The following is a 13016-nucleotide window of genomic DNA, read 5'->3' as shown; positions in this document are numbered from 1 at the left end:
CCGACCCAATATGTTTTGCCCTGTCCAATTTAATTAATTGCATATTCAAAGGATATGGGTGAACAGTTACAGAATAACTGTTCAACCTCCCCTTAAAAGACTCCTAGTGGGAGTCACATTAGAAAGTGGTGAGAACGTGAAAACGTGAAAGGAGAAGACAGAGTGAACACAAACAAAAACAGTAAACAATATCACTCTTAGATCAAAGACATCCAATGAAAGGACATTTAGTTTGTGAATTAAACTTTGTTTCCTAGTGAAATCAAAGAGGGACTTGAAGTGCAATCCTATCAAATTAGCAAAACCAACGACGTCCGCTGCAAGTTACGAGGTACACATCTTATTTTGCCTTTTTAAAATTCCTTCAAGCGCTTTCCCGTCTTACCACAAAATATTGAAACAAGACAATTTTGAATCAGTTTTAAATATATCAAAGAAGGCGGAAAATAGACAACTTATAGGTTGATAAGCATAATACCTTTCCTTCAACATAATCATGGGACTCGAGGGTACCAATACCTTTCGTTCAACATAATTCGTTACTCAGATTTCTAGTTTGTAGACCAATAAAATAAAGACTCAACTTTTTTTTGTATTAGAGATTAAATAAGATAACTCGAAACACTAAAACTCAATTCCAAATGATACCTCTGATTTAATAAATAATCTTTTTTCAAAACATCATCTTAATTAGAAAAAATAGGCATATGACAAATTTATCAATATTTTTAATAAATACCTTAAGAGAATTAGATCAATATTTCGGATTACATGAAAAAATATGTGACAAAAAAAATAACAGGACGGGTTGATAATGTTTATATCCTCATGTGGTGCTTCCTTCCTAACATAATTAATTAACAAGTTATTAATGGGACATAAATACAAGTAAGAAACCTAACTATTGTTTCTCTCCTTCCATAAAAATAATGATGATAATTAAGGAAGCCTGTACAGAAGCAGTAAAAGGAAAACTATCTTAGTTCAATTAATGCATTAATTACTCTTGGCTTACGTTGCAAATTTAACATTAAAATTAAATCGTATTTATGCATAAATTTTATAGAATTGTTAGAACAACCCGTTAAACAATATGTTGATGCTAATGTGGAGAAAAAGTCCATTATTTTGGACCTTTTTTTTGTTCCTCTTCTTTGCTACCTCTTCCCTAGCTAAACACCATGGTATTTTGTTTTTTCTTGTCTTGTTTCGATATGTTTTTCACATCTTGAATTCATCTCTTATTCTTCTATTTTTCTTTCAGTCGGGAATGTTTATGATTATTCGGCTTGGACAGAGGTATTTAAGTCTAAATAAGTTGGGATCAACTATATATATGAATCATCAATGATCATATTGTTTTCATTTAAATTTTCTCAATCTCTCTCTTTATATATATATATATCTATATATAAAAGTACTAGTAGATATTATGTATATTTCTAAGAAGTTATAATGCAAAAAAATAATAATTATTCTTTACATGAATTGAGATATTAAAATTTAATCATGTGTTGATTTGTTGATAGTGTCAAGCAGAGCCAGTGGCAGCACTTTACAAAGGAGGAATATTAAGAAACAAATTTCCTATATATCAACCGGTCAAAGATATCAATGGAGACATGGTTGATTCACCTACTTTATCCTTGGAAAATCTCTCTCAAGGATCAATTTATTCCTTCTCTAGTTAAGTTTCATATATATGTCGACCAGTATTATTATTATTATTATTACTCTCGTCGTTGTCGTTCTGTTGTTTTTATGATCTTATTATATTTTTGTTGCTAACATATTACTCCCTTAGTACTTTTTTTTAGTCTATTTCAAAAGAATGTTATACTTCTCTGTTCAGGAGCAATTTACTCTCTTTCTTCGTCCACTTTTATTTGTCAAGTTTTAACATATTAAAGGAAAGAAAATACAATTGTTATTTACCCTCAACATAATTAGTCAATTCACTAATCATTTATTATTTGTATAGGGAATATTGAGTTAGTTGCGGACAGTTAAAAGTGAATAGAGGGGGTAATTTGTTTATAGTCATACAAATGTTATGACTTGATTTATTTTTTCTTAAGCTTCATACCTTCTCTCAAACACTTTCATATAAATTGAAACAAAGAAAAAACGTCTTTAACATAATTGGTATTTGTACAGGCTGGGTGAGAGTGAAAAATGTAGATTCTGCTTTAGTAACAGCTACAGTAAAGCCAGACAATAAATATGCAAAATGTATAGGGAGTGTTAAAGCCAAGAAAGGATGTTGGTCTTTTCTCAAAGGTGGTTTCCTTTGGGATTCAACTTTCACTTCTTCTGAGATTGATTTTCAGGTATTTATTTATATCAAAAGTCATGGTTTTTACCTTGCTTTACATTTTCTAAGCGAAAAAATTGTGTATACTTTTGCAGAGTTCAGATCGGGCTAAAAAGTTTGTGGAGATAGAGATTGTTTCTTATTCCTTACAGCCATTCACCGAGAGAGAATGGAAATTAAATCAATTTGAAGGGATAAAAAGGGTGAGAAAGAACTAAGCACAACTTATTTGACTCAGTTAAGTTATATAGGAGTAGTAATTATGTAGTTGTATCCCAGGAAAGGAAGCGCGGTGTTACGATACATGTTGTTGATAAAAATGGATTAAGGGTGCCAGGAGCAGCAGTTAAATTAAGCCAAATCTCAACGGATTTTCCAATTGGAACGATGATATCGAGAACCATTCTGGAAAATTTGCCTTATCAGGTCTGTTTTTTTTTTTTTTTTGTTTGTTGGAGAAATTTGTTATATTAATGAGAGAATAATGTTATTTCAGGAATGGTTTCTCAAGCGATTCAAAGCAACAGTTTTTGAAAATGAGCTAAAGTGGTACAAGACAGAGCCATTACCTGGGCAATATAACTATACTGTAGTGGATGAGATGATGAAATTCGTTCGAAAAAACAAACTTATAGTTAGAGGACATAACATGTTTTGGGATGACCCTACGTATGTACAAGATTGGTTGGAAAACATGACGGCTCCTCAACTACAAACAGCGATGAATGGAAGAATTAAAAGTGTGATGAGTAAATATAGAAATGAGTTTTTTCACTGGGATGTGAATAATGAACTACTCCACTTTGATTTTTATGAGAAAAAACTTGGACCGAAAGCTACTCTGGATATGTTCAAGAGTATGCAACGCGAAGATCCACTAACAACTCTGTTTCTCAACGAATACAACATTGTTGAACGTTGTGACTCGAAAGCCAATGTGGACAGCTACATTGATAGGTTCAAGGAACTCAACAAGGGCGGGGTAAAAGTGGCTGGTATTGGGCTAGAGAGTCATTTTTCTGCACCAAACCCCGCTTTCATGAGAGCTGTTCTAGATAAATTGGCAACCCTAAAGCTTCCTGTTTGGCTCACGGAAGTGGACGTTAGCAATATGTATGGACAGGAAGAACAAGCTGTATTCCTCGAGCAAATTTTGCGAGAGGCATTCTCACATCCAAGTGTGAATGGGATCATGCTTTGGACAGCTCGTAGCATAGGAGGTTGCTACCAAACGTGCCTTACAGACGAGAAATTCCAAAACTTGCCAACAGGGGATGTTATTGACCAACTTGTACTAAACGAATGGACAACGGGGACTAAACGTGGCAAAACAAATGGGTTTGGTTCCTACAATTTTCGAGGTTTCTTAGGCGAATTCAAGGTTTCAATCATTTATAATCGCACAATTGTTAATTCTACATTCTCACTAGGCCATGGTGTCGATACTAAGCACATCACTATTCATGTTTAGCCCCAATCTAGTCAAAATATAATGTACCTCTCAATAAATTGAACAAGAATTACTTTACTTTATATGTAGTAATTTGTATGCTTAAACGAACTAGATTTAACTCATGCTTTTGTCGAAATCATGATTTTTATCCATTTCAATTTTTGAGATTACCATCTATAGAGATTATATTTCAAATTAATTTTCACTAAGTATACACTCTCCGACTCTCATATCCCTCTTTGGTTTCATTTGGTTTTGCCTCACATTTGCTTAACCTCATGTCACTTTACTTGAAGAAATTTTTTTGTGAGTTAAGCTTAATCCGCTCTTCTCCGTGCTCGCCCCTGCCCCCGCTCCCGTCTCGCACCGCCCTATTATCATCCCTATGTACTTCATGACTAGTACCAAGAGTAAAACATACCTAGTCAATGGAAAAACCAAGCGACTAGGTATGTTTTACGTTTGATACTAGTTGGCTTAAAGCTATAATTATTGATCATGACGAAAATGATATAGCAACAAATTTATCATTGTGAATTGTCCATTATTTTGATTTATAACAATTTTTACCTAGTTTTAAAATATATAAATTCTATATTAAAAACATGAAGATTTCATACTCAAACTCACAATCAAATATAAATTATTTGACTTTTAAATGGTCTAGATGGATGCAAAGGTGACTCAATACATGGATGCCTATGACAAGATTTTAAATAAAGGCCTAAAATCTAAATAAACTACCGTATTTATTTAAAATTTATTTTCTTACACTTTTTAGATGTAAACTATTACTTAATAAAAAAATTTAATAAATGATTTCGTTAGGAAAAAAATTTCAATCATTAGTTTTAGGTAAGATTTTATCCATTCAATGTTGAAAAATATCATTCTACTAAGACAAATCATTATATGAATTGCTAAGATGATTCTATAAGTAATTAATTGACAAATTTTAAGTAAAGATAGGAGTGTTAGAACCATAAAATATGATTCGAGAAGTTGATAAGTTGGTCCACACTTTAATATGCTTGTTGTAATACTTGAATATTTAAATAGTTCTAAGAAAATAATTTGCAATTCATTTTGTTTAACATTTTTTGACTAATGGTTCATATTTTTGACAGAGTGTTAAGCTAACATATAGATTTTTTTTATAAAAGGAGGAAAAATGCATAAGTACCCACTCAACATATGCCCGAAATCCCAGAGACACACTTATATTATACTAAGGTCCTATTACCCCCTTGAACTTATTTTGTAAGTAATTTTCTACCCTTTACGGCCTACGTGGTACTAGCTTGAAAAAAAGGTCAACCAGCGTTGGGTCCACAAGATAGTGCCACGTAGGTCGAAAAGGTGTAGAATTATTAATAAAATAAGTTCAGGGGGGTAATAGGACCTTAATATAGTATAAGTGTGTCTGTGAGACTAGGTTAGGTAGAGGGGGTACTTGTGCATTATCCCAAAAAAGGAGAGTACAAAATAAGTAAAAAAAGAATAAAATTATGTCAAAATAATTCACTTTCTTCAATATTTTTCAATTATTGATTCATATTTTTAACAAAGTTCTACTATAACTTATTTAAAAAAATTGAAGAAAATAAGTACAATTTTTTTAAAAGAATAAAATAATATAAATATTAGCAGAAAGAGTGTAAGAAGGCAAAATGCCATTTTCTTGATTTCGTCTATTTGATGGTGTTAAAAAATAAAATAATATAATTTTTTTCAATTTTTTTTATACTTTTTATCATAAATGACCAATGTTTTCTATATAAAAAAAGTTAACATATAATTTATTTATGGTAAAACTTTGAGGCATATGCCTTATCTATTAGGAAAAGCTACATAATTGCTCATACTTCACTACCATATTCACTATTACTCTCTATGCTTTCAAAATATTATGTATGTTACCACTAATTAAGAGTTTTTTAACATATATTGAGGAAGATACACTTAAATATATATTTTTATTATCAGATACACCAAAATAGGGAGAAAGGTGAGCAAGATCGGAGAGAGAGGTGAGCGAGATTCGTATGCATCCCAGATTCATGTATCTACATCTAGCGTGATTCGAATATATCCGAGATACCAGATACATGAAGAAAGGTAAGCGAGATTATTTGTTATGTATCTCAGATACATGTGAATCCACTGGGATAAAATGTATTTAGAATAAATTTGACCTCATATATATACGTACATGCATTGTATCTGACGTACGTACCTGAATGTATCTGGATGCACAAAAATATGGTAAGATACATAATATTTCAAACTAGAGTATTTTCAAATAAGTAACTCATAACTAGTGGGATTAATGTAAGTTTCTCACTATTTTATAGCGTCAAGCGACCCAGACGAATGGAGTTATCACGGGATTACTCAAATATATCAGTCAAATTCAAATGGAGGCCTTAAATTTTACTTTATTTTAATGAAGTATGTTATGATCGATTTGTCTAGTCTTAACACTAGGGCTGGACATAAAATACCGACAATCAAATTGCCGAATCTAATAAATTTTTTTGGTAATTTGGTATGCGGTAATACGGTATTTGATATGGCATTTGGGAGTAAAATTTTAGTATTATGGTATTCATGTTTGGATTTGGTATGAGACATTAGTACCATTTGGTATTCGGTATTACGCAATACCAAATTGTTTATTCAATCAAGGTCATATATTAACATATTTATTACTCATTAGTACACATTCAAAGAGAAAGTTAAAGAATAAGCATAAAAAATCCAAATATATGTCTTTTAGTTGTATCGATTTGTTTTCCATGATGTTTTCTTACTTATTGATCTTTTATAATATCGTGACTCCACATAAAAAAAAATAGAAACGATTGGAGAAATAGTATTAAATTTGTAATACAAGCGGCTATAACATTAATACGATATTTACCGTTTATACAATCGGCTCCACATTGCTGTTTGGAGAAATAGTTTAATTTACCGTTTATCGAATTACCAAATCGAAATTTAAAATTTTGATATTTGGTACCTACTTTTACCTATCAATTATAGAACTCAATATTTGAGAAACCCAAATCAAATACCGAACGTCCACCTCTACTTTAAGACATAGTGTTCTAAATTGTAAAGCTTCTAATAATTTTGTTCTCTTATACAAAAAGTCTATTAATTTTTTACTAATAATACTCAATATTTATTTTTATTTTTTTAAAAAAATACTTATAACACATTGTTTCTTAAAGAAAATTATGAAGCCCCTCAAATTAGGAGATTTAAGGGTACTGAGGTTTGGGTTGGGCCGTTAATGTTGAAGCAAATCATGTTCATACGGGAAAGTGTTTTCTTCTCATTTTTTTGCCTCTTCCTCTCATTTTTTTATTTTCTTTTTGGAAAAAGTTCGTTTCCTTCTTTCTAAAATGTAAAATTTTAATGATTGCAATAATGATGGCAATGCCCTATATAATTTTACTACATCTTAATAAGGTAAGCATTCACTTATTGCTTGCATTGTGAATTTCAAAAGGCAAAAAAATAATTACAATTTTCTATTTTACTCAAAATCATAGCACATGCATGATTATATATTTTTAAAAAAAGTCTATTTACTCAAACCATAGCACATGCATGACTATACATTAAAAAGTTTCTGTTTTGTTCAAAATCATAGCACATGATTATATATTATTCTTGATCATGTATAAAGATATTGTGCAATTTTTACAATCCTTTACTCTAGTAATTAGATGATTCAAAATAAAGATTAATATCAAACAAAACAAATTATATTACATATTTAGTATAATCTGATTTTAAAAAGTAAAATTAAATGTTTAGATCGTGTTAGGCCAGGACATTCAATTTTACCAAACGTTCTAGAATAATATACCTTTTTTTATCTATTTTTCCCCACTCGACCAAACATATCAAAAGTTATTTATTTTGAACCTACAAAATGATGGAAAGAAATATTGTTTTTACCAGATAATAGTTATCCAATCAACATTGTACATATGTTGACATTCAACCCTCTATATAAACCTTGGTAAGACCCAAGAAATACATCATCTTTCTCTCTTCAATATTACTACTTACTTCCTTTTTGACTTTGCAAAAAATGAGTCAAAATTTTGGATTTGTTTTCACTTCAAAACTCAAAAAACTTTCAAGAATATTCCTCCTAAAATGTTTGCATTTCCTAAATAATACAATAGAGTTATGGCTAAATTTTCATTTGAATAAGAATAATAAGCAAGAAATGAGCTTACAAAACATTAGTCAACCTCTTTCTCATGACCAAATCAATAAAATTGTTGAAGGCGTCACTGTTTTACTTCCCGGGGTACTAGAAAATGTACTTTCTGGGACTAAAACTACGTCGTCCCACGATGAATTTACGCGTCATAAGCTCTATATTGGTAGTCTTGGGATTCATACTACGTCTGAGACTCTACGTCAAATTTTCTCTGCCTATGGAGAAATCAAAGACGCGTTTGTGGTTAGAGATAAATTTGGTATGAGCAAAGAGTATGGCTTTGTGATTTTCAAGAATGTTAGGAGCATGTTAATGGCATTGAAAGATCCATATAAGAGTATTGATGGTAAAATGACGATTACAAAAGTTGCTAGATCGAGAATTAGAGACATAGAGGACGAGTCTTTACGTACTATTTACGTGTCTAACGTGTCACATAACATGTCTCCAAGTAAATTGTTGGAGTACTTTTCGTCTTATGGTGTTATACAAAAGGGTGTTGGGAATTAAACACACAACACACACAAATAATCTAGAGAAAAGAGAAACGGAACACAAACGGGACACACAAGAATTTAACGTGGTTCGGTTTCCCTACTCCACGACTGTAACAGGAGGATTTTTATTTCACTTGTGCTGCTATTTTCGAATTACAAATACAAGGATCATATTTATAGGAAAACCAAATAGTTAACCTAGGGTTTCAGTAATGGGTCGGGCCGGCTCACAAGCCTCCACAAAGCCCAACAATCTCCCACTTGGAGGCTTGAAGAATTTCAACTGCCATCCACTTAGAACACTTGTATGTCTAGTAATCTTTTTCAACTCTCTCCTGCTACAGCGGCCTTCTCATCAGTCAACTGAAAGGCCCGTTGAAGCTCCCCGAAGCTTCAACACATCAGTCACGGCTGAAACTGCCCTTGACTCGTCCTCGGTCCCTACCGGCTCCCACTTGAGACACGAACTGCCGGATCCTAGAACTCCCTGAGAACAAACACTCTCCATACTCAGCAAGAAATTTTCTGGAGACGTATCAACAGCTGGAATACTGGTTCTCTTGACCCACTGTCTTCTAGGAGCCTTGGCTGAAGCACGGCCGGTGCTCCCACTGCCACAAACGCCTCTGACTGGTCTTCCTGAACCTTTCCTTGCTCGTTCATCCTGAATCTGACCTGTGGCTCTGGGTTTCTTTCTTGCAAAGACAACCTTCTTCTGCCCACGAGATTCTGTGAACCGGACTTTGTTTTTCTTCTGAACTGGGACGGTCACTCCCTCAGACGGTAATCCGACAATATACAACGATCCTCTTTTTGTTCCACGAGCCATGACAAGATTGCCCCTCACGACCTTCCACTGCCCATTTCCGAACTTCACATGATGTCCCTGTTCATCCAACTGCCTAACAGAAATCAAACTTTTCGTCAAGCTTGGAACAACTCTGACATCCTTCAAGGTCCAGAAACCGACTGGCGTCTTCAGCACCATGTCACCCATGCCCGTAACATCAAGAGCTCTATCGTCTGCAAGCCTTACCTTTCCAAAGTCTCCAATAACCAGATTCTGCAATGCTTCACTGCTGTGGGTAGCGTGAAAAGAAGCACCAGAATCCATGACCCAGGAATCCACATTGCTCTCCGCGCAACAGATAAACAAATCCTCGTTGACGCTGTCTTCTGCAATGTTGACTTGTTTGTCTTTCTGGCATTGATTCCTGAAATGCCCCACCTCCTTGCAGTTCCAACATGTTACACCTGAGCCATCCCGAGCCTTTGACTGACTCCTTCTTCGGTTCCTGCTCCCACTACCTCTGTTATTTCCTCTGCCTCTGACGACGTTTAGCATATCACCTGATGATTCTCCAGAACTCCTTCTTCTGACATCCTCGCCAAGAACGAGATCACGAATCTTCTCAAAGGTGAATCCATTAGGTCCCACTGAACTGGCAACTGCTGTAACCGTTCCGGACCAACTGTCAGGCAATGATGATAACAGTAGTAAAGCTTGAACTTCATCATCGAACTTAATGCCAACTGACAAAAGTCTGGCTAAGATCGAATTCAATGAGTTGATGTGCTCGGTAACTGAACTGCCTTCCTTCATCTTTGTGTTCACCAACTCTCTAATCAGAAAAATTTTGTTTGCTGCAGATGGCTTCTCGTACATGTTAGACAAGGCTTCCAAGATGCCTTTCGCTGTCTTCTCCTTAAGAATGTTGAACGCAACATTCTTGGTCAACGAGAGTCGGATAACTGACATAGCTTTCCGATCCAAAACTGCCCACTCTGCATCAGACAATTTTCCTTGCTTGTCACCCAACACTACGTCCAAATCTTTCTGAACCAGCAAATCTTCAATCTGCATCTTCCACCAACTGAAATCTGTACCATCGAACTTCTCAATTCGGAACTTCCCATCTTCTGCCATCTCAAAGGACTTCGGCAATTCCCTTAACGGCGTCTACAGACAGCGGGCGGCGATTTGGACGATGCTCACGATCTGGACGCTCGCGGCTGGATCTGAGGCTCCTCGACGCGGCGGCCAACGGAACGGCGCGACGGACAGCACACGGACGACGGCTGTTCGCACCCTGCGCGGTTCTCCTAGCCGGCTGCTGCTTGAGGTTACCCACACGGTAACGGCGGCTACTCCTCCCTGCACACAGTTCTTCACACAAGAACCCTAGGTGACAATTTCTCACAGTTTGTGTTACAATGTTGTTGAAACCTCGCTCTGATACCAATTGTTGGGAATTAAACACACAACACACACAAATAATCTAGAGAAAAGAGAAACGGAACACAAACGGGACACACAAGAATTTAACGTGGTTCGGTTTCCCTACTCCACGACTGTAACAGGAGGATTTTTATTTCACTTGTGCTGCTATTTTCGAATTACAAATACAAGGATCATATTTATAGGAAAACCAAATAGTTAACCTAGGGTTTCAGTAATGGGTCGGGCCGGCTCACAAGCCTCCACAAAGCCCAACAAAGGGTCCATTTGGTTTCAATAAGGAAACAGGAAAATCAAGAGGCTACGCGTTTTTCGTGTACAGGACACTTGTAGGTGCGAGAGCAGCAATAACAAGTGTGTTGATGGACACAATTTGACATGTGAAATGGCCATTCCAAAGAAAATGATGACAAATCTAGGTATTGGTCCTAATTTAGATTTCGATTTTGGACCCAGTCTTCATGGCCGTTACGATAATACAAGATCAAGGTTCGATGGTTGTAGCTCGAGTTCAGAAGTGTCACAAGTTTGTAAAAAATATGCCCCTTATCAGGGCGATGGGCAAACGTTTGCATATAAATGTGATTGCAGCCTGGGCCTCAATCACATGGGATTTGGGCTTTATTCTAACATGGATCATGCAGATTATAGCATTTGGGCCTCAGAATTTCCAAGGCACAGGCCATTATGGTTTGATGGTTCATCTCTTTTGTTGAGGAATTGTCAAAGTGTATTAATGTCCCTTAAATCAACTTAGTAAGAGTGGTTAGTTAGATTTTTAGTTGATTAGTTGATGAGCTGTCAAAGTTAGTTAGTTGATGAGCTGTCAGAGTTAGTCATTTAGTTAGTTGATGAGCTGTCAGAGTTAGTTACAGCAGTCATTATAAATACACATTAGCTAGATATTTTAAATTGTAATTCATTCATTACTTGCTTTGTAGAAACTTCCTTCTTCTCTCTCTCAATGAACTTTCGTCTTCAATTTCAATTCCTGTTAACGAATTGGTATTGCTGAAATGGAGATTGAGTAAACTAATAGTGTTTAGATAAAGTTTTTATGGTATCAGAGCAAGAGACTTCGTGTAACTGACTGGATTTAGGGATTTTTCTCACATATTGAAGAAGATCGAGAAATCTAGCTTTAAGTTTATCAATGGTGAACACACCAGCTGAAGTTGTGGTTTCAAATTCATCATTCTCAGGGATGAAGATTACATATCATAATCATCCACTTCATTTATCATCTGGAGATGTACCAGGAGCAGTACATATTGGAATTCAACTTGTAGGCACAGAGAATTATTCATTGTGGAGCAGAGCTATGCGATTAGCTTTATTAACTCGTAACAAACTCGGATTTATCAATGGCAGTTTCCTGAAAGAAGATTTTGAAGCAAATCTGGACATGCAGTGGGAGAGATGCAATGTCTTGGTCGTATCATGGATAACTGGTAATGTTAGTAAATCCTTACTGAATGGAATTTTGTTCAAATCTGATGCATGTTTGATTTGGAAGGATTTGAAAGAGAATTTCATGAAATTAGTATGTCAAGAGTTTTTCAATTGCATAAAGAGATAGTTACTTTGACACAGGGAGTAATGTTTGTTTCTGCCTATTTCTCTAAATTGAAAGATTTGTGGGATGAATACGATCCCATTGTTGGTCCTCCCCTTTGTCACTGTGATAAATCGAAGACATATGTGAGATAGCAGGAGAAACAAAGGTTATTACAATTTTTAATGGGATTAAATGATGGATAGATACTTCCTAGAAGTCATATTTTGATGATGATTCCGACACCAACACTCAATCAAGTATATGCTATGATCATACAAGATGAAAGCCAGAAACACATTGCAAGTGGCAGTTATGGTGGAGGTGATGCTCTAGAACCCACAGCGCTATTCACTCAGGGAGGATGTGGAGGTGGACATAGGCCACCTCAAGGATACAGAAAAGGATTGTGATTTTTGCAATATGAAGGTCCATTCTAGAGAATGCTTCAAGCTGTTGACATGTGATTACTGTAATATGAAAGGACACATCAAGGAGAAATGTTATAAATTGATAGGATACCCTGTAGATTTCAAAGCAAAGAAGAAAGCTATGTTGGTTCAAGGGGGAATGGATCAACAACTTCCACCTGCTCCTCATGGTAAACATTCACACCAACATTATCAGGCTTCTTTGAATAAGAACAACACAGGAATTCAACCACCTCAACAATCAATTTTTACTCCTAAACAATACAATCAGCTCATTGGAA

General features: G+C 35.1%; 3 protein-coding genes across 3 annotated transcripts; all 3 read left to right on the top strand.

Moving 5' to 3' along the window:
* Positions 1-924: 924 nt before the first annotated feature.
* Positions 925-3919, top strand: LOC107002023 (endo-1,4-beta-xylanase 5-like). Its single transcript, XM_015199953.2, has 7 exons — positions 925-1184; positions 1265-1299; positions 1530-1686; positions 2158-2330; positions 2410-2517; positions 2594-2740; positions 2811-3919. The coding sequence occupies exons 1-7, from the start codon at positions 1094-1096 to the stop codon at positions 3783-3785; spliced, it is 1686 nt and encodes a 561-aa protein (XP_015055439.2). The 5' UTR covers positions 925-1093; the 3' UTR covers positions 3786-3919.
* Positions 3920-8016: 4097 nt separating this feature from the next.
* On the top strand, positions 8017-8523 carry LOC107001548 (UBP1-associated protein 2C-like). Its single transcript, XM_015199545.1, has one exon. It carries the CDS (start codon positions 8017-8019, stop codon positions 8521-8523), a length of 507 nt encoding a protein of 168 aa, XP_015055031.1.
* A 3379-nt stretch (positions 8524-11902) lies between these two features.
* LOC107001547 lies at positions 11903-12717 on the top strand. The gene is made up of 3 exons (XM_015199544.1): positions 11903-12205; positions 12343-12450; positions 12511-12717. Exons 1-3 carry the CDS (start codon positions 11903-11905, stop codon positions 12715-12717), a joined length of 618 nt encoding a protein of 205 aa, XP_015055030.1.
* The last annotated feature ends 299 nt before the right edge of the window (positions 12718-13016 follow it).

The sequence above is a fragment of the Solanum pennellii genome, chromosome 10, assembly GCF_001406875.1.
Source record: "Solanum pennellii chromosome 10, SPENNV200".
NCBI lineage: Eukaryota > Viridiplantae > Streptophyta > Magnoliopsida > Solanales > Solanaceae > Solanum > Solanum pennellii.
This window is presented reverse-complemented; position numbering and strand designations above follow the sequence as displayed.